The following is a 22,214-nucleotide window of genomic DNA, read 5'->3' as shown; positions in this document are numbered from 1 at the left end:
CTTTTTCCATACAGTGTTGTTACAGATCTTATAGCAGTCGGTTTAAAGGTAGGACTCTTTTACTATCCTTTCATAAGCCTTTTAAAATCTTAGTTTCCGCATCCCCCCCCCAGTGATGATATCATCTAACCTGTTCATAAAGTTATTCTGTTTTATTGTGTGATAATAACCTTTCATTTTTATTTAGTTTCAAAATAAGTGGATCTGTAGCTGATTTAGATTTTACACATTTATAAAGAGGGGCTATACAATATTATATACTTAAATTGTGAACAAAAAGAGTTCAGCTCCAAATTTTACATGAACTATCAGAGTTGTGTTTATTTGATTTTGTTTTGTTTTGTTTTATCAGTTAAATGTAGCAGTTTAACTGCTGCAGTTAAATGTAGCAGTTAAGTGTAGCCTAGCCTAGAACAAACCCTATCATGTTTGTTCTTATATCTCCTCTTGGATGTGCTTATGAGTAGTAAAATAATAATAGCAGCTAAAGTTTCTTCAGTTCCTAGTATGTGCCAACTGCTTTACACATATTTCACTAATTATAACAGTCCTTCAAGGTAGGTATTAATAAATTCCCATTTTAGAGATGTAAAGATAGTTTCAGAAAGTTTGTTTTCAGGGTGTGGTGCACCAGAGTTCAAACCCATGTCTTCCTGGTTCCAAAGCCTGACCTTTTTTTTTTTTTTTCTTTCTTTCTTTTTTTTTTTTTTTTTTTTCGTAATAACTAGCTGCTAATAATAAAGGGTCTGGTCTGTCTAGAAAGAAAGTGAACAGGAGAGCTGGAAAATTAATATTTTACAGTAATAATTCTTCTAAGTTAAGTCACTTAAGTTTTATCAGTCTTATTTATTGAATTCTAAAATATAAATCAAGTAAACAATGTTTAATCACTATGAGGCTTTTAAAATATAAACGAGTGTTTTAAAGTTTCCTTTAGCAATTTGGTATTTAATATATAGCTGAGTAGAGAATCTAGTTCTAGAGGTCACTTATAGTTTGGATTACTAGAGGGAACAAAAATAAATAATTCATGTTTATAAGTACTTTATGTGAAGTTGTTTGACCACTTTCTGTCTTCCATCTCTTCATCATCTCTTCTTGCAAGCAATTTCAGCACTTCCACATTTGCAGTTACTGGATCTGGTGGTGATGCCCATATTCTTAAAATACCTTAAATAAACATAATAGCATATGAAACTAACAATAGGATTCTGAGATTAACATAATTGGGAACTACTGCTTTTACTGTCTTTTGAAGTAGGGTGGAGTTAGCTTGTTTTGGCAAACTTTGAACATATTTCATGAATTGAAAATAAATGGAGGAACTTCTTTAGTGAGGTGCTGGCCGCCGCCTTCTCCTTCTCCTCCTCCTCCTCCTCTTCCTCCTCCTCTTCCCCCTCCCCCCCCCCACAGACATTTAGGTCAGTTTCTCTTTTGGGAATGACACTAAGAGATTAGAAACTGCAGGCTCCTATCTAGGATCACTTTCGGTGTCTGTAGGTACCTGTGAGGGAAAGGATATTTAAAGTGAATGTTTGGTCTTATCCAAAATGTAATTTGTGATTATAGAGTTTATCTAGCAAAAATGAATACAGGAAACATTAAAAAAAATTTTACCATTTTTGAGTTGAGAAATTATGCTTGAAGGGGTATTATGTCTTTTTTATTGTGGGGAAAATATATCTTGATAAAAAGATTAGGCATGGCATTCAGATTTGAATACATGATTTGGATTTCTGACTACCTGTTTAGCAGCAAGCACTTTGAAAACATAGATCCTACTCAGAAAAGATAAGCTGATTAGTTGTTTCACTAGGCAACCTATATTTTTGTAGAGTTAAATACTGGAAATGTCTGTAATATTACTCATTATATGGAGAATTTGTCCTAAGATTTTCTACTTCTTTTGGATCCCATCCAAAGAGTTTAGTTACCAGGTAATAGGCTAGTAAGAAGGCTCATAATTCATCTAGATTATATAAACCAAAATTAGCAAATTAAATGAGTCCCTTAAGAATGTCAGTTACTTACCTTCCTCTGTTTGCTATTTGAATATGATACAACAAATAGTTTTAGCCAGTGGGAAGAGTGGATTTCAGGTTATGCTCCATAAAGTTGGCTTTCCCGGATTCAGAAAAATAATATGAATTTCACTTTTAAAACTAGCTTTTAAAGAATTAAAAATACCCTTAAATATGAAATCCTTTATTTTAGGAAAAGAAAGCTGAATTGTTTTTAGAGATGACTGATAATGAACATGTGTCCAGAACTTTATTATATCAGTTAAAACAAACTGTCAGCATTGTGGGTAACATAGCTTTTTGTGTGTATACCTAAGTGTATTTTAAATTTCCAGCTTATTTTACTAACTAGTTTATGCCAAACTCAAGTATTTCCCATATTTATGGTTATTTTTCCAAAATATGATAGTAGTTATTAAAACAAATGATTTTTGGGCACCTGGGTGGCTCAGTCCGTTGAGTCCAACTTTGTTTCAGGTTATGATCTCAGAGTCCCTGTCGGACTCCCTACTCTGCAGTGAGTCTGCTTGTCCCTCTTCCTGTGCCCCTTCCCCCGTTCATATTCTGTTTCTCTCTCATATGAGTGGAGGAAGGGGCTGAGGGAGAGAAGCAGACTCCCCATGGAGTCCAGGAGCCTGATGCTGCTGAGTCTCTTGACGTCGAGATCATGACCTGAGCTGAAATCAAGAATCTGGCCTGTTAACCAACAGAGCCACCCAGGCGCCCCTAAAACATTACTTTTTAAAATGATATTCCATGCATTTTCTGTGTAGTCTTCCTATTTTAAATGATTAGATGAATATAGAAAAACTCACCTTTAGTAAGGACTGAAATTGGCTTCTAATAATTAGCATGCCTGTCAATATAAAGGAGAAAACGATATAGCATATTTAAATTAATTTTGAAGATCAATTTTTTATTTGCTTGAGTAGAGCTTAGCAAAGTACAGCCTGTGGACCAAATCCAGCTTGCCACCTGTTTTGTAAATAGTTTTGTTGGAACACAGCCATGCTAATTCCATATTGTCTGATGACTTTCACGATTAGAATGATAGAGTTGAATAATTGTAGCAGAGATCATATGACCACAAAGCCTAAAATATTTACTTTCTGGCCCTTTTCAGAAAAAGCTTTGTTTGATATATACAAAGTATAGAAGGCCTTTGCTGGACATTTTTTAAAATTGAGTTTTAATTTACATAGAGTGAAATGCACAGTTCTCAAGGATATAGTGCAATACATTTTGACAAATGTATCTACCTGAGTTTCCTACTCCCCAGTCAAGGCAATAGAACATCACTCCAAAATGTTCGTTGTTGTCTTTTTACAGACTCTTTCTAGACAATTGTTCTGATTTCTATCATCATAGATTAATTTTGTTTCTGAACTTAATGTAAATGGAATAAAACATTTGCACATCATATATACAGTGTAAGCTCTTTGATGTCTGGCTTCTTTTACTCAGCAAAATGATTTTTAGTATGTATGTATTTATTTATAGATGTATTTATTTTAGAGGGAGACAGGGTGGGTGGAAGGTAGAGAGAGTCCTCTGCAGACTTTGCACTGTCTTGGCCCCATCTCAGGACCTTGAGATCACCACCACCTGAGCCAAAACCAAGAGTCCCCTTGCTCAAGTGGTAGCTCAACTGACTGAACCAACTAGGTGCCTCTTAACAAAATGATTTTTATTTATTTATTTATATTTTATTTTATTTTATTTTATTTTATTTATTTTATTTTATTTTATTTTATTTTTTTATTTTACAAAATGATTTTTAGATTCGGCCATGTTACCTGTATTAGTAGTTCTTTTTTTTTTTTTTTAATTTCTGAGAGTATTTTTTTTTTTTTTCAGATTTATTTATTCATTCATTCAGAGAGAGTGAAGAGAGAGGCAGAGACACAGGCAGAGGGAGAAGCAGGCTCCATGCAGGGAGCCTGACATGGGGCTCCATCCCTGGTCTCCAGGATCACACCCCAGGCTGCAGGCGGCGCTAAACCACTGCGCCACCGGGGCTGCCCTTCTGAGAGTATTCTATTATGTAAATGTGTTACAGTATTTAAAAATCTATTCTCCAGTTGGTAGGTGTTTGGGTTCTTTACAGATTTGGGCTATCATGAATAAAGTGGCTATAAGCATTTGTGTCTGGGTAGATGTATGTTTAATTCTACACCATATCTGGGAGTAGAATTAGGTAATGTGTATGTTTAAATTTGAAAGAAACTGTCAGACTATTTTGTTAAATGTTATACCGCTTTATACTCTAACTAGCTTCGTATTAGAGTTTAGTTTGCCCACATCCTTGTTTACACATGATATTGCCGGTCTTCACTTTTATCCATTCTAGTGGGTGTAACCAAAATGGCTGACGAACCTTTTTGGTTTTTTTCTACCTTTTTCATGTATTTTTAGCCATTCACTTATCTTTTTATCAGTGTCTGTTAATGCTTTTATCTATTTTTTAAAAAGATTTATTTATTTGTTTATTTATTTATTTATTTATTTAGCGGGGGGTGAGAGAGGGCATGGAGGGTAGAGGGAGAAAGAGTCTTAGGCAGACTCCGCTTTGGCACAGAGCCCCACCTAGGGCTTGATCTCGGGACCCTGAGATCATGACCTGACCCGAACTGAAACCAAGAGTGGGCTGCTTAACCGATTATATCACCCAGAAGCCCCTTTGCCAATTAAAAAAATTATTATTATATTTAAGAGGTCTTATTTATTTATTTGAGAGAGGTAGCGGAGAGAGCGCACACCAGCAGTTGGGAGGGGCAGAGGGAGAAGCAGATATCCTGCTAATTAGGGAGCCCGAGCAGGGCTCCATATCAGGACCCTGAAATCATGACCTGAGCTTAACAGACTGAGTGACCCAGGCACCCCTACCTATTTTTTTAAAAATAGATTTCTTTGTTGTGGTGCGTGGCTGGCTTTGTCAGAAAAGCCTGCAACTCTTGGTTGATCTCGGGATTGTGAGTTCCAGCTCTACATTGGGTGTAGAGGTTACTTAAATAGATGAAAAACTGAAAAAAAAAAAAAAGTGTTTTCTGAAGACAGCATTATGGTAAGGCCTTAAAAAGAAAAAGATTTTATTTATTTGAGAAGGTAAGCAAGCAAACAAGGATGACTGCATTTGAGGTGAAGGGGAGAGGGAAAGCAAGCTCCCCCGCTGAGCAGGGGAGCCAATGCTGGGCTGGATCCCAGAACTCTGGGATCATGACCTGAGTTGAAAGTAGATATTTAATAGGCTGAGCCACAGAGGTGCCCCTAGCAGGGTCTTTGTTTAATCCTCTCTGACAGTCTTTCTTATAATTGGTGTACGTAGACCATTCACACGTCAAGGGATGATTTACTTGGACTAATATCTACCTTGTTCATAACTGTTTTCTGTTGTTACACAAAATCAATCTGGTAAATTTGAAGATCTGTTGGATTTATTAATAAGTGATTGATGAATCAGGCAGTATCCCAACTAATAAGTAGAGGGGAGCTTTAAGGTGTTGTACAACAGAGAAGGAAGGTTTTCATAGGAAAGGAAGGTGGGGCAGGAAGTTATTAGCGAAAGAAAGGATTGTTTAGGCAAGATCACCTTCTTTATTGGGGGTCTTATTATGCAGATTACCTCATCTTCCTTTGGGAGATTGAGAGGGCTGTGGGAAGGATTACCTCGTTGATGCTGCTCAGAAAATTCCTGACTGACCGGTGTTAAGACAATTCTGGGGGAGGTTGAAACTGCCATTAGGTTAGGTATTAAGTCAAGATTTGGTGATTTGTCTTAAGTGATGCCATTTTGGGGCTGCGATTTTCTTTTTAATACTGTTCATTGACTTGTTCTTTGTTTTTATTTTCTTTCTCTCATTTTTTGCCTTCTTTGGTTGTATTTATTTTTTATTTTTAAAAATTTTTTAAAAAGGATTTTATTTATTTATTCATGAGAGACACAGAGAGAAAAGAGGCAGAGACACAGGCAGAGAGGTAGGTGCAGGCTCCACGCAGGGAGCCTGACGTGGGACTCCATCCCGGGTCTCCAGGATCACACCCTGGGCTGAAGACGGCGCTAAACCACTGAGCCACCCAGGCTGCCCACCGTCTTTGGTTTTAATTGAACAATTTGTATGATTTCATTTATCTCCTCTTAGCATATTAATTTTACTTTAAACCTTTTTTTAGTGGTTTCCCTATACATTCTAGTGCATGCCATATACATTTACAACTCCTCAAAATCCACCTTTAACACTACACTGCTTCAGTGTGCAGTTACTTTATGGCAGCATTTTCATTTATTCCTTCCTGTCTCTTATGACATTATTATCCTTCATTTCGCTTAACCAAGTGGAATAATCATCCAATACATTGTTACTGTTATGACACTTGTTTTTTAGATCAATTAGGAATAAGATGTATAAAATATTTTATTTTACCTTCATCTTTTCTTCCACAGTCTTCCTTTGCTTATGTGGGTCTGAGTTTCTGATGTGTGTAATTTTCCTTCTCTCCAAAGAACTTTTTTGAGCAGGGGAGCTTTAGGAGGGAGCCAGATGCAGGCCGTGATCTCAGGGCCCTAAGAACAGGACATGAGCAGAAGGCAGCCACTTAACTATCTGAGCCACCCAGGTGCCCCTCCAAAGAACTTCTTTTAACATTTATTGTAGAACAGGTCTACTGACAATCAATTCTTTGTTTTTGTTTGAGAAAGTCTTTATTTCTCCTTTACTTTTTCCTTTTCACAGTAGGCTCCATGCCCAGTGTGGAGCCCAGCACAGGGCTTGAACTTACATCTAGACCTGAGCTGACACCAAGAGTCAGAAACTTAATTGAATAAGCAACCCAGGTGCCCCCTCCTTTACTTTTGAGGATGTTTTTCATGTAGAAATCTAGGTTAGTGGTATTTTTTTTCCTTCCCTTGATACTTTAAATATTTCATTCTACTTTCCTGAAGCTTGCATTGTTTCTGATGAGAAAAAAACCTGTAATTCTTACCTTTATTCCTCTATATGTCTGTAAGGTGTCTTTCCCCTCTGTTTTTTCCCTGGGATCTTCAATATTTTCTTTATTTGAACTCTATTCTTTGAAGAGAGATATATTCTTTGAATATATACCTATATTCTAGGTATAAGTCCTCTTTCAGATATATGTGTTGTGAATATTTTTTCTTAGTCTGTTGCTTATCTGCTGATTTCTTAATGTTTTGATAAACAGAAAAATTTAATTTTGAAAAATTTCTTTTCTTTTTTTGGTTATAGCTTTCTGTTCTAGTCTGAGAAATCTGCTCATCCCAAGGATATAAAGATACTCTGTTTGCTTTAAGAAGCCCGTACTTTGAACTTTTTTTTTTTGAACTTTTTTTTTTATTTAAAGATTTTAAAAATTTATTCATGAGAGACGCAGAGAGAGAAAGAGAGAGAGACAGGCAGAGGGAGGACTCCAGGATCAGGCCCTGGGCTGAAGGTGGCGCTAAACCACAACCGAGGCTGTCCTGTACTTTGAACTTTTATAAAAGATTAGGTCTGAGGGGCCCCTGGGTGGCTCAGCGGTTGAGCGTCTGCCTTTGGGGTCCTGGGATTGAGTCCCACATCGGGCTCCCCGCAGGGAGCCAGCTTCTCCCTCTGCCTATGTCTCTGCCTCTGTGTCTCTCATGAATAAATAAATAAATGATCTTTTAAAAAAAGGCTAGATCTGAGATGAATCTCATATGTGCTTTTTGTGCGTGGTGTGTGGTAGATGTGGAGATTGACTTGTTTCCATGTGGTTATCTTAAGTTAGTTGGACACCTTTTGTTGAAAAGATTTTCCATTTTGTAATGAGTTGTGTTGGTACTGTTACTTGAAAATCAGCTCACTCTCTGTGAGTGCACACTGATTTTTTTAATCCATTATCTATTTATTATGTTAATATCACACTGTCTTGTTAACAATTGATTTATAGTGCATCTTAAAATCAAGTACTGTAAGTCCTTCAACTTTGTTTTTGTTTATCAATATTGTTTCAGCTATACTAAGTCATTTGCATTTTACTTAAGAATTTACAATCAGCTTGTCAGTTTCTATTTAGAAGCTGGGATAATGACTGGGATTACACAGACTACGTAGGTCAGTTAGGGAAAAATTGACATTTCAACCATTCTGAGTCTTGTATTCTGTGGAACAGAGTATCTCAGTTTTTTAGGTCTTCTGTAATTCTAGTTATGTTTTATAGTTTTCACTGTACAGGTTTACATGTATATTTTAAATGTTGCCTCTTATTTTAGTATGGTAAATTGTGTTTTCTTGTTGATATATAGAAATACTTTGCACATTTACTTTGTTACTTATGACATTGCTGTTACTGTATTTTTTTAAATTGCTTAGGATTTTTTTTTTTTTTTTATGTACAGGATCATGTCATCTGTGATTATAGTTTTATTTCTCCCTTTCCAATCTGGATGACTTTTTCTTCCCTTAATCCAAAATTTGAGACCTTAGTATAATGCTAAGTAGAGGTGACAACATTCCTTAATCTTATTCCTGCTTATAAGGGAAAGCAGTCTATTTTTGTTAGCTGTAGGTTTTTCTTAGATTCCTTTCTCATGTTAAAAAAATTTTTCTGTTCATTGCTGTTTTTTATTAACATGAATGCATGTTGGATTTGGATCTTTGAAGGAATTTATACATTGCAGCTAAATTGTTTATGGGCATAAAATTGTTCATCTTTCCTTATCTTGTTAATCTCTAGGACCTGTAATGATTTCCATCTTTTCGTTTTGTTTTTTTTTTTTTTTAAGATTTTATTCATCTATTCATGAGAGACCCAGAGAGAGAGAGAGGCAGAGACACAGGCAGAGGGAGAAGCAGGCTGTATGGAGGGAGCCCAACATGGGACTTGATCCCGGGACTCCAGGATCAGGCCCTGGAGTGAAAGCGGCACTAAACCGCTGAGCCACCCGTGCTGCCCTCTTTTCGGTTTTAATATTAGTAATTCATGTTTTCTTTCTTTCTTTCTTTCTTTCTTTCTTTCTTTCTTTCTCTCTCTCTCTCTCTCTCTCTCTCTTTCTTTCTTTCTTTCTTTCTTTCTTTCTTTCTTTCTCTGTCTTTCTGTCTTTCTTTCGTTCTGTTCTGTTTGCTGATTGATGTAGGTAGAGGTTTTCAATATTACCAATCTTTTTCAAAAGGCAATTTTGGGTTTCATTTATTTTTTCCTTGGTTGGCCTTTCTATTTCATCACTTTCACTCTTTATTATTAAGATTTATTCTCATATTTTCTGTGGGTCAGGAATCTGGGTGTGGCTTAGCTGAGTACTCTAACTTTGGGGCTCTTGCATGTGACGTGTCTAGGTGTTGGTAGATGCTGCAGTCATCTTCTGTGGAAGAATCTTCTTCCAAGCTTACTCACATGTTTGACAGGAGTCAGTTTCTCCTGTGCTGTTGACTTGAGGGCCTCACTTTCTCATTTGTTGTTGGCTAAAGGCTGCCCTCAATTCCTTGCCATGTGGGTATCTCTGTAGTGCAGCTTGCCTCAGCAATTTCTTTCTCTCAAGTAACCAAGTAAAGCAGGAGTCAGTCTTTTGAAACTTCATCTGGGAGGGGGTAACCTATTTACTTTTGCTAAAGTATTCTCTTTTTAGAGTTATGTCACTAGGTGTAGCGTAGCCTACACTGAAGGGTAGGGTATTACACCTGGATGTGAACACTAGGCAGTGGGGACCAGAGGTTTGCTTACTACTTCAGAAGAGAAAAAGTAGAGTGGTGTAGGGATAATGCACATGTTCAGCTTTATTAGATAGTTCTAGATTAGTAATGGCAGTGTTTGAGAGTTACTGTTGTTACAAATTCTCACCAACACTTGGTATTTTCACCTGAGATTTTTAAATGTAATCAGTTTACTGCTATAAATTTTCCTCTAAACACAGCTTTAGCCACATCTTGAGTTTGCTTTGTTCTGTTTTCATTTTTATTGAGAGTAAATAAAACTGCAAGGAAGTAGGAGATAAGTAACTTGAATGTTCAAATTCCTTGAAGGATAGAAAATATCAGATGACCAAAGCTGACGTGAGTTAGAAAATATTCCTTTTCATAAAAAGTTTGTATAAAATATTATTTATTCCTTAATCTTTGACAAAATTCAGTGCAGCTAGCTATTTATGGGTGCATTTTTGTGTGTGTCGTAAAGTTTTTAATTATGAGTTCAGTTTTTAAAAATAGATCCTGTGTTAATTCAGTTGTTAAATTTCTTTTGCTGTATCCTACATATTTTGTCAAACTGGTGTTTTTTTTTTTTTTAAGATTTTATTTATTTATTCATGAGAGACCCACAGAGAGAGGTAGGCTCCTTGCAGGGAGTCCAAGGTGGGACTTGATTCCCAGCCCAGAATCTTGCCCTGAGCCAAAGGCAGACAGACACTCAGCCCCTGAGCTACCCAGGCGTCCCAACATACTGGTGTGCTTTAGTAGCGGGGAGGGACAGAGGGAAAGAATCTCCAAGTAGACTCTCTGCTGAGCAGGGAACCCAAGAAGTGGCTTGATCCCATGAGATCACCACCCACGCCAAAACCAAGAGTTGGACACGTAACTGACTGAGCCACCAGGCGCCCCTGATATACTGGGTTTTTATTTTCACTCAGTTTAAAATATTTTTCTTTCTTTTCTTTTTTTCTTTTCTTTTCTTTTTTTCTTTTCTTTTCTTTCCTTCTTTCTTATTTATAAACATTTATTTTTATTTTTTTAAAAAATATTTTCTATTTTGACTTTTCCTGTGATCCATGATTGTTTCTAAGTGTGTGGTTTAATTTCTAAATATTTTGAGTTTTTCCAGATATCTTCATGTTACTGTTTTGTTTTTTAAGATTTATTTATTCATTGATTCATGAGAGACAGAGAGAGAGAGGCAGAGACACAGGCAGAGAGAGGAGAAACAGGCTCCCTGTAGGGAGCCCGATGTGGGACTCATCCAAGGACTCCCAGGATCATGCACTGGGCCAAAGGCAGACGCTCAACCACTGAGCCACCCTGGTGTCCCCATGTTACTGTTTTTTAATGTTACTTTATATCATTTTAATCTCCTCCCCCCCCCCTTTTTTTTTAAATTAGAGCACAAGCAGGGGAGGAAGATGACAGAGGGAGGGGGAAAAGTAGACTGCCTGCTGAGCAGGGAGCCCAATTCAGGGCTCCATCCCAGGACTAGGGGATCATGACCTGGGTGGAAGGTAGATGCTTAACCAACTGAGCCACCCAAGGTACCCCTGTATCATTTCAGTCTTTTTAGGTTTCCTGAAATTTAATGTCAAGCTTATGGTCTGTATGAATGGTCTATATTCATTTGTAGAGACTATATAGTTTATGTTTGTTGAGCGTATTGCCTTATAAATGTCAGTAAGATAAGTTGGTTGAAAATTCAAGTCTTCTGGGATGCCTTGTTGGCTCAGTCAGTAGAGCATCCAGCTTTTGATTTCAGGGTTGTGAGTTTGAACCCCGTGTTTGGTATACAGATTACTTTTAAAAGAAAATAAAATGCAAGTTTTCTGATAGACTTACTGATTTTCTTTCTTTTTGAACTGTTAATTACTGAAAGAGGAGAGAATGTTGGCATTTTCATCTGTAAATATGGGTTTTTTGTTTCTTTGTAGTTGTGTAAATTTTTGCTTTCTTATGTATTTAAGTTTACCTATTCCTTTTGTAGCTAGATTTAGGTTGTGTATTTTTGGCAGGAATACCACAGAAATGATGTTATGATCTTCTCAGTGTATTGTATCAGAAGGTAAAGGATGTTGATTTGTCCTATTACTTGTAATGTTAATTTTGATCACTTGTTTAAGGTTGTGTTTGCCAGGGTTTCTACTGTAAATTTATTGTTTTTCCATTGAAAGTTTGGTTGATCTCACTTGTAAATCTGGGTCTGGGTTGAGAGTAGAAGATGGGAGGTCTTTATTTATTAATTCAATATCTTTAATTCATATGGTTTAACTCAAGCTCTCTGTTTCCTCTCAACACTAATTTTGGAATTTTATATTTTTCTAGGAATGCATTCATTTGATTATTCATTTCATAAGTTTATTATTCTGCGGTTTATAATACGTCAATTTTTAAGCTGTAGTCTTCAGTTATTTATTTTTTTGTTCTGAATTGCTTCTTTTGTCCTTGATCTTTTATGCCAGAGGCTCAGGTATTCTTTGAAAGAACCAGCTTTGGGTTTTTATTAATCTTTAAGTTATTTTTCAGTTCTTGATTTTGTTTTCTGTTCTTTAAAATTTTTTCTTTCATGTTTGTTTGGGTTCATTCTCTTGCTCTTTTTTTTACGTTTTTGAATTGGATGTTTAACCCACTTATTTTTAAATTTCCTGTTTCAGCCGTAAATTTATCTTAAAGTATTAAAACTGGAAACTGCAAGCTTGTGTTTTCATTGTATCTTAAGTATTTTTACCTTTTTCCTATGATTTAAAAAAATGTTTTTTTTTTCTTTTTTTTAAATTTTTATTTATTCATGATAGTCACAGAGAGAGAGAGAGAGAGAGAGAGAGGCAGAGACATAGGCAGAGGGAGAAGCAGGCTCCATGCACCAGGAGCCCGATGTGGGATCCGATCCCGGGTCTCCAGGATTGCGCCCCGGGCCAAAGGCAGGCGCCAAACCGCTGCGCCACCCAGGGATCCCAAAAAAATGTTCTTTTTAACTCAAGATAATGTATGTTAAAATTTTAGTTTCCAAACATTAGCTACTCTTCTGTTAATGTTTCTAATTTTATGTAGAGCCTCTGTTCAGTATATCTTTTGGATTATATATATATTGAGATTTCTTTTATGAACTAACTCAGGAATTGGCAAACTATGACCCAAGGGTTAGAGTTCATTGCCATCTGTTTTTATACATCCTGAAAGCTAAAATGCTAAAGTGTTTTTTACACTTCCAAATAGTAAAAAAAAAAAAAAAGAAAGAAAGAAAGAAATTGAAAGATTACTGTGTCTTGTGACAGGTGAAAAAAATAGATGAGATTTGAGTTTCAGTGTCTGTAAATGGTGTTTTATGGAACACAGTCACGCTCATTCATTTTTCTATTGTCTGTGGTTGCTTTTGTGTAGTTGCATTAGAGACCCTATGACCTGCAAAGCCTAAAATACTTAAATATTTGGCCCTTTACAAATAAAGTTTGCCAACCTGGTACAGTATCTTTTTGTAAGTGTATATTCTTAGCTGGATGTCTGTTTTTAGCAGTCAGTGTTTCTATTAACTCAGGTTATTGATTGTATTATTTTTTTCTGGTCATATTTTATATGTTCTATTGGTTTGTAAGAGGCATGTATTTTGACATTTCAACTCAACTGTTGTTTTTTTCCCCTTATTATATTTCATCATAATGATGATGATCCAGAATTTTAGTTTTGGATTATACATGCTTCTCATTTCCTCTAGGACTCAGCTTTTTTTGGTTTAAGGATCTGTTTATTTTACAGAGCATGTATGAGCTGGGGGTGGGGTGGGAGGGGCAGAGGGAGTAAGAGATTGGAATCTGACTCTCAGCAGAGAGTCAGTGTGACCCTGAGATCATGACCTGAGCCAAAAAAGAGTCAGAGGCCCAACCAACTGAACCACCCAGGTGCCTCTCGACTTTATTTTTTCTAACAATATAAACTTCAGCAAGATACCTGATCAGTTTTATTTTTTATCTCTCTTACATCATCTCTTAGTTTTGCTTTTCAATTGATTTGAGTGCTTTTTTTCCAAAAAATTTGTAACATTTTGTATCTCTGTGTAACAAATTTGGTGAGGCTTTGTATCTCTGAGAGTATTTTTAGGTAAGAACAGAATTCAGAAAGCTTTCCTCCAACTTGTCCTCACACTGAGACCTTTGCATTCTCAGTTGCAGTCTGTAGCTACTCATCTGCCTTATCCCTCCCCTATGTACCAGTTCAGATTGGTCTTCAACTTTCTCAGGGTTTCTCTCATTATTTTGATTCCTGAAATCCACACATCTGTAGTTTCTCCATGTTGGTTTTGGAGATGGGAGTTAATAATTCATGCTAATTTCAGGTCTTAGACTAACATGTTTATTACCAAGTACGATGAGTACAAAGGGACCATCACCTAAGATAGTTACTGTAAAATTTTAGAATTCCATGAAGACATGACTGTGAAAGTTTTCAGGTGGGAAAAAACAAGTCATCTTCAAAGAAATGTCAGACATCTTATCAGCCACACTATGTGCTAAATGAAAATGGGATAGTGTTTATAATTTTCTTAGGACAATTTTTAACCCAGAAATTTTGTTTTTTTTTTACTAAGTCAAATGATTAATTATGAGGGTTCAGCTATGAAGATAAGAATTTTCAGACATGCATGGATCCAGAGTTTGCCTTAGAAGTTTACCATCATTTCAGTGGTTAAGGATATACCCTGGCAAAATGATAAAGTAAACTAGGACAATGAAGACACAAGTTCAAAAAAAAAAAAAAAAAGTTAAGCCAACACAGAAGAGTAAAAAAGACGACTTGGGCTAACAGCTGTTCAGAAGGCCTAGAAAGCATTCTTGGTTAAAGCAGGAGGAAGCAACAAAAAGAAAGGAAATCATGATCTAACTCTGAACCAAATTAGAATGTGGTGTGATATTAAGAGATGGAATGTAATAAAGAAACCACTTGATCTTGTTTCTAGGAATAGTTTTTTTTCAAGTGGTCCTAAGGTTATGATATTAGACTGTAGAGTAAAAAGTGAAATGTGGTAAGGATTATGTGTCCTTGAACAATATTTACATAGTTATAAAGATGCAAATACTGTTTATTGATTTTTTAGCTTTGAGTCAAACTTTGGACAGGACATGAGTCAAGGAAGCCTAGAATGCTTTTGTTGCAGGGCAGAATGTCACAACTCTAAGAATAAAAAATATATATGAAGCTGGCAGAGGAAGGGAAGGAGAAAACAGCTTACTTGGCTTAACAGCTTTGTCTTTTAAAACGGAGAATTAAGAGGTTGTCAGATTGACAAACAATAAAACTATAGTGTTTAAGATTTAAAGGTAATTTATTAAAATTTAAAATTAATAGCATATATTTCAAACATTAAGAGGGCAAGAAAATGGAAAAGTTTAAATGCTAAATTTTTAAGTTTTCGTATTAGAGTTAAGCTTGTTTATTTTTAAAGTTGATGACTCAAAAGTAGTGGTATAACCACATTATCTAGTGTAATGGGGACAACTATTAGAAAGACTGAGGACTGTTTTAAGATTAGGATTGGGGTGGAGAGATTTGCTTTATCATATAAACTTCTCTAATAGTTGATATAGAGTATATATTTGATGAAAGTAATTCATAAATGTTTAAAGAACATAAGTAATTGAACATAAAATAAATTCATGTATATGTATATATATAGAGAGAAGAGTCATTTGCAGTGTTGTCCTAATCTTTCCCCAAAGGTAGCAATTATATTAGTTTTTATTTACCTTTCCAGTATCTTTTATGCAGGTATACATATTTTTTCTTCCTCTTCTAATAAAAAGGTAGCATATTTATGTCCACTATTCTACACTTTGATTTTCTCAACAAAACAGAAGGATCTTCTCAGAGGTTCCCCCCCGACTAATATTTTTTAAAAAGATGTGTTTATTTAAATATTCATTTATTCATGAGAGAGAGAGGCAGAGATGTAGGCAGAGGGAGAAGCAGGCTCCATGCAGGGAGTGTGATGCAGGACTTGATCCCCAGACCCAGGATCACGCCTGAGCTAAAGGCGGACGCTCAACAGCTGAGCCACCTAGGCATCCCAATATTTTTATTTTTTAAACTAATCTCTGTACCCAGCATGGGGCTTGAACTCATAACCCCAGGATCAAGAGTCACATGCTTTACATACTGAGCCAGCCAGGTGCTCCCTGCTCCAATTCTAATTTTTTAACAGTTGCAAAATATTTTGTGGATATAGAAGTTAATTCATTAAGTTCTCTATTGGTGGACTCTTGTGTGTTTTTTTTTTTTTTACAATATTATACTATAATAAACAGTTCCTCGTGAATAATCTTTAGATATTTCATGTATATGCAGGTGTATCTGTGAAGTAGAGTCTAGACATGGGATTGCTATATCAGAGTTTAAATGTGTTGCAGGTAAACAGGACCAGAAACTCCATTGGGGTAGTACTATTTTGCATGACCCAGTTCTTGGTGAGATTGTGCTGTTGAACTTTTGGGTTTTTGCCTTACTGGTGAGAAACATTATCTCAGTTTAGGTTTTTAAAATTTTAAAATTTTACTATGAGTGAAGTAGAGCCTAGTTTTAATCTCTTTAAGGGTTGTTGGATCCCCGCACACCCTCCCCCTCGTTAATATTTTATATATTAAGAGAGGGTGCAGAGAGAGCACACACATGTACGTGAGCACAGGCAGGGGTAGGGAAGGAGCAGAGGGAGAGGGAGAAGCAGGCTCTTCACTGAGTAGGGAACCTGACCCGGGGCTGGATCCCAGGGCTCTGGGACCATGACCTGAGCTGAAAGCAGACACTTAACCAACTGAGCCACCCTGGTGCCCTTCCTCTTTCTTTTACTTTTTTATTTTAAGATTTTATTTATTTATTCATGAGAGAGAGAGAGAGAGAGAGAGAGAGAGAGAGAGAGGGAGAGAGGCAGAGACACAGGAAGAGGGGAGAAGCAGGCTCCATGCAAGGAGCCCGACTTGGGACTTGATCCCAGGTCTCAAGGTCTTGGGCTGCAGGTGGCGCTACACCGCTGAGCCCAGGCTGCCCAACCCTTCCCCTTTCTTTTGGGTGTTACTTGTCCTTTACTTTTCTGTTGGCTCAATCTTTCTTTTCAATTTAGAAGCTTTTTGCAAATTACAAATAATTGAATTGCAAATATTTACTCCCAGTATGTCATTTGACCTGCTTACGGAACTTTTTGCCTATGGAGGCTTTTGACTTTTGAATAATTGAATTTTATGTATTTATTTGTTTGCTTATCTTAAGTGTAACTCTGGATTTTAAATCCTAGGACTAGGCTCTCCCTGTTCAGTGCTTATAGAGGAATTCATTTATCCATTTTTTAAAATACTAGTAAGATTATTTTTCACATTTAGATTTTTATTCATTTGGAGTTTATCCTGGTATGAGGTGGTGTGAGATACAGGGTCAACTTTATCTTTTTCCAAATGGCTATCCAGTTGTCCTGATACAATTTATTAGGAAGTACATTTTCGCTACTGTAAATTGATGATACTTTGGTACTTTAGCTGTTGCAAATGTAATATGATCGTATATGACCCTGGTTATTCTAATTGTCAGTTAACCTGAGAGAGAACAGTAGGCAGAAGGGGAGGGAAACTTCCTTATAAATGATAATTGCTACTCAGTCCTTTATTTGTATTTTTGTGTGTAATTGTCACAACACTGTGAGGAAGATGTTTTTATTTTCCTTATCTCAGATAATGGAAACCAGAACAGAGAGAATAATTGATCCTTCACTTACAAAGTAGTGGAATTAGGATTTGAATCCAGAGAGTGATTCCATAGGCCTCTGTTGTTTAACACATTTAACCCTACAACAACACTGTGTCCTGTCTCTGATTAGTGGAAGCAGCACAGAAACCTCCAGTTTCTCTCCCTTTCAAATTCATTGCTAATGCTGCTGTAGCAGCAATGGCTATGGAACTAGAACCTGAACTAAAGAAGTGTGTCTGGGTTCCAGCCTTACCAGAGAGCTGCAAGAAAAGTTAAGATTTGTGTGGCCATTTGGGATTGGCTAGTGTACAGAAAATGTAGCCAGCCGTTTGTAAGGTTGGCCCTTGGCCGGAATCCTGGGTGGTAAATAGTTCTTTACATTGATATGACTTGTCTTTAAATGATAAGAGTGTCTTATTGTTCATGAGTGTTTGTATAAATGATATGGTTTATACTTTCTATCTGGGAGTCTGGAATTTTGACACATGCTAGGCAGAGGGTATCTGTGTGACCAGCTTTCAATACTTAACCCTGAGCAGTGAATCTCTAATGACCTTCCTTGGTAGATAATATTCCACATGTATTACCACTATTCATCGATGGAGGAATTAAGTGTGTGTGGCTCCACTAGGAGAGAACTCTTGGAAGCTTGCACTTGGTGTACCTGGAGTTTGCCCCATTTTTCTTTCTTATTTACTTATTTGGTTTGTATCCTTCCGTTGTAATGAGTCTTAGCTGTGAACACAACTTTATGCCAAGTCCTGTGAGTCTTTTTAGAGAATTATTGAACCTGGTGTTGGTCTTGAGGCTAATTCTAGACATTGACGTTAAAATGTTGTTTTGAAAAATAAAATAAAATGTTTTGAGTAATAGGGGTATTTGTGTATATGTGAGAGTGGGAATTGGAGAGAGGGAGAAAATGAATGTATATAGAATTTAAGATTTTTATAACTTAAGAAGGTTAGCAGCGGCAGTAGCTGAGACTAACGCCAGAGGAGAGTTTCCTTCTTTACATACGAGGGAATACTGGCAGATTAACAGTGGTTTTTGTTCCATTATTACTGCAGACAGAACTTCATTCAGTGGCTTTATTGCTAGTGATGACATTTGGAGCAATAGCATCAACAACCAAGGAGCAATAATTGAGGAGATGTTAAAACCTATGATTTTTCTCCATTTTTGCTAGAATAAACAGATATAACATCAGCATTCTATTTACAAGTACTGCTTATGGCCCTCTCTCCCAGATTATAAAAAAAATGCATATTATTCCTATCTTGCTAGGTATCTCTATATAAGAAGTCCTTTTTTTTTTTTTTAAGATTTTATTTATTTATTCATGAGAACACAAGAGAGGATTGAGAGAGAGAGGCAGAGACACAGGCAGAGGGAGAAGCAGGCTCCATGCAGGGAGCCGATGTGGGACTCTATCCTGGGTCTCCAGGATCATGACCTGGGCTGAAAGCGGCGCTAAACCGCTGAGCCACCCAGGCTGCCCATAAGAAGTCCTTTATAAAAAAAGGAACTTTGCGGGGCACCTAGGTGGTTCAGTGGTTGAGCCTTTGGCTCAGGTCATGATCCCGGGATCCTGGGATTGAGTCCCACATCGGGCTCCCTGCAGGGAGCCTGTTTCTCCCTCTACCTGTGTCTCTGCCTGTTTCTCCGTCTCTCGTGAATAAATAATAAAATCTTTTTTTTTTTTTTTTTTTTTTGGTAAAGATTTTATTTATTTATTCATGAGAGACAGAGAGAGAGGCAGAGACACAGGCAGAGGGAGAAGCAGGCTCCCTGCAGGCAGCCCGAAGTGGGACTCAATCCTGGGACTCCAGGACCATGCCTCGGGCCGAATGCAGCGCTAAACCACTGAGCTACCCCAAAATCATTTTTTTAAAAGGAACTTTGCGTAATTATTGTAAAATTAGACCAGTTTTACAGAAGAGGATACCAAACCTGTGATGTTACTGTAACCTAATACCTTAGATCAAACAGGCGGTAAGTGACAGGGGCTAGATTCAAACAGGTTTGTTGGCAAAGCATATGCTCTCTTTTTTATACCCTCGTGCTCGTATTGGTTTTAAGGAAGTTAATATTCCATATAGCATTTGGTTTATAAGCAATTGGAACTTGGTTTGTTCTAGGACTAGGACAAATAAATAGTATCATTTTAAGCATATTACTATTTAAGCAGTCACTTAAGCATAGTTTCCAGTCTGCTAAGTAATAAAGTATATTTATAATTTCACTAAGATCAGAAGGAGGTTGGAACATTGCCCTATTTTTTGTGATGCTTTGGAATTCCATATGTTAGGGCTCATTACCATTCACTCTGATTTCTTAATGTTTGTTTTTAATCTAGAAAAACATGAAGACTAGCTTAAGTCCATATAGTGTGGCTCTTAAAAAATTCAGAGGTGCTTGTTAGGTCACTAATGATGCAAAGAGAAATTTTATTTTATTTTATTTTTAAGAAATTTTAAGAGATTAAATAAATATTTGTTAACATTTTTGAGATGGTAACATCATAATGGTCAGTAATAGAATTGGCCAAAAATCCTCATGAAATGTATCTGATTGAAAGATCCAGTATGGAGCTTGAGACACATGTTGGCAAAATTTTTAAGTTCATTTTTCAAAATAAAAATAACCCTTTTCTCTCTGATTAATATTTACACACAACAAATAGAAAAGCCAGATATAATAATTCCTGCTAATATGTAGGTGAATTTGCTTTTAGACTTTTACATTATGCTAACGGTAAATGTACATCTTTATTATTATTTTTACAAAAATGGAAACTACATATAATAACTAACATGTGGCTTTCAAAACTAACAGTATTATGTGAATTTATATTCAGATTGATAAGTATTGTATTTCATTATTTTAATAACCTACCTAGAATTTCATTGCTTGGATATATTGTAATTTATTTAACTAATCTCTTATTATGAACATAGTATGAGTTAATGTTTTGGCAGTTCAGTGTAATGATTAAAAGCATAGACTCTGAAATTGCCCTACATGGGTTTGAATCCTATTTGTACTTTATTTGTACTCTATTTGTAGTATGATTTCTCTAAGTTATATAACTCATTTGTGCCTTAGTTTTTTCATTGCTATATTGGCGTTATCTTTCCAACACTTTGTTATGAGAAACCTAAGAAATTGTTAGGTTTTGTTTATGAATATGAGAAGAGGGAAGTTGCAGTGATTGACTTAATAAAAAACTTAAAAGTGCATATATATTTCAGAAAATAGGTATCAATATAAGTGTTACTAGTAGGGCAGTAAATTGTGACAACTAACCAAAACGCAGACCTTGTAACTTTTATGAATCCTTTGTTAGAAATAACATTTGTAAGCAGTTTCATGACCAGAGGTGTTTCTTTTTCTGTAACTATAATGAAAGAAAGAACATTTTCTCCTTGCCTGGCAATGATTTCTTTTACATGTGTTTGTTTATAAAGGCTTGTGGTTTCAAAGTTACGCACTAATACTCCTTTAGTTATCACTTTGAGGGGAAAAAAGGTAATTGAAAGAGGCTCAAAAGTTCAAAGATTTTTTTTTTTTTTAATTTTTATTTATGTATGATAGTCACACACAGAGAGAGAGAGGCAGAGACATAGGCAGAGGGAGAAGCAGGCTCCATGCACTGGGAGCTCGACGTGGGATTCGATCCCGGGTCTCCAGGATCGCGCCCTGGGCCAAAGGCAGGCGCTAAACCGCCGAGCCACCCAGGGATCCCTCAAAAGTTCAAATGTGGGGGATACCTGGGTACCTCAGTCAGTTAAGTATTTAATTCTTGATTTCTGGTAAGGTCACGGTCTCATGGTCAAGAGATCAAGTACTGATTCTGCTCTGTGCTGACATGGAGCCCCTGCGTATGCACATTTGTGTTCTTTCTCCCCAAAGAAAAATAGTTAAAATGCAAAAAGGAAAAGAATAGAACTAGGTTTTGTTTGTTTGTTTGTTTGTTTTTTTAGTAAGTAAACTCAACATCCAGTGTGGGGCTCAAACTTATGACCCCAAAACCAAGAGTCGCTCTACCCACTGAGCCAGCCAAGCACTCCAGAGCTAGTATTTTTTTTTTTAAGATATTTATTCATGAGAGACAGAGGCAGAGACAATGGCAGAGGGAGAAACAGACTCCCGTGGGGATCCCAATGTGAGACTCTTTCCCAGGACCCCAGGATCCACGACCTAAGCCAAAGGCAGACACTCAAGCACAGAGCCACTCAGGTGCCCCAGAAATAGTGTTTTTAACCAATAATATGTAAGACATAATATTTTGAACCAGTTGGTCACCATAATAATACTGAATGATACAATTTTGTGAGGATTTGATATTTCATTCTCAGGCATACCTTTTAAATATTAACATTTCTGACATCAGGGGTGCGTCCTTAAGTCAATAGTGTGTTAGTCGATAGTGCCAGTTTTTATTGCAGCAATTTTTCTTTCTAGATATTGAATAAAATTATAGGTCTTAAAATTTGAAGGCTTCTTAGATTACATGAAATATGTATGATAGAGTGCATGGAACAGTACCTAGTATTTATTAAGTAATCCGTAAATATCCTTGTTTTTATTTTGCTCTTGTAAAGGATGATTACAGGTCCCCAACTTATGATGGTTTAAGATTTTTCAGCTTTATGATTATGCAAAAACAATATGCATTCCGTAGAAACTATACCTTGAATTTTGATCTTTTCTTTGGCAAGTGATAAGCAGTGTGATACTCTTAGGATGCTTTGTAGCTGCAGCAGGAGAGCTGCAGCTCCCAGTCAGCCATTCAATCACAAGGTTA

General features: G+C 36.5%; 1 protein-coding gene and 1 long non-coding RNA gene across 16 annotated transcripts in view; one reads left to right on the top strand and one right to left on the bottom strand.

Annotated features, from left to right (window-relative positions):
• PTBP3 (polypyrimidine tract binding protein 3) overlaps positions 1-22,214 on the top strand; it is a 152,287-nt gene that overhangs the window by 34,740 nt on the left and 95,333 nt on the right. For 4 of the 12 annotated variants that reach the window (XM_049091911.1, XM_049091910.1, XM_025432774.3 and 1 more), the window contains exon 2: positions 15-48. The exons of 7 other annotated variants lie outside the window; for them this stretch is intronic. Coding sequence is in view for 2 of the 5 variants with exons in the window: in XM_025432774.3 (XP_025288559.1) it covers positions 15-48 (34 nt within the window). In the remaining 3 variants the exon portion in view is untranslated. Of the gene's footprint in view, positions 1-14; positions 49-22,214 lie in introns of those variants that run through there. One more of the 12 variants, XM_049091912.1, reaches the window with a different exon arrangement.
• The window catches only part of LOC112650113 (uncharacterized), an 86,322-nt gene continuing 64,949 nt past the window's right edge, over positions 842-22,214 (bottom strand). Inside the window, exons 4-6 of one of the 4 annotated variants that reach the window (XR_004803515.2) lie at positions 6,443-6,582; positions 2,837-2,877; positions 842-1,504 (exon numbers count right to left, since the gene is read on the bottom strand). This is a non-coding gene — a long non-coding RNA (uncharacterized LOC112650113). The remainder of the gene's footprint in view (positions 1,505-2,836; positions 2,878-6,442; positions 6,583-22,214) is intronic. The other 3 variants (XR_003129961.3, XR_004803514.2, XR_003129960.3) reach the window with 3 other exon arrangements.

Source organism: Canis lupus, chromosome 11 (genome assembly GCF_003254725.2).
Source record: "Canis lupus dingo isolate Sandy chromosome 11, ASM325472v2, whole genome shotgun sequence".
Taxonomy (NCBI): domain Eukaryota; kingdom Metazoa; phylum Chordata; class Mammalia; order Carnivora; family Canidae; genus Canis; species Canis lupus.
The sequence above is the reverse complement of the archived record's forward strand: the minus strand, read 5'-3'. Positions and strand labels throughout refer to the sequence as shown.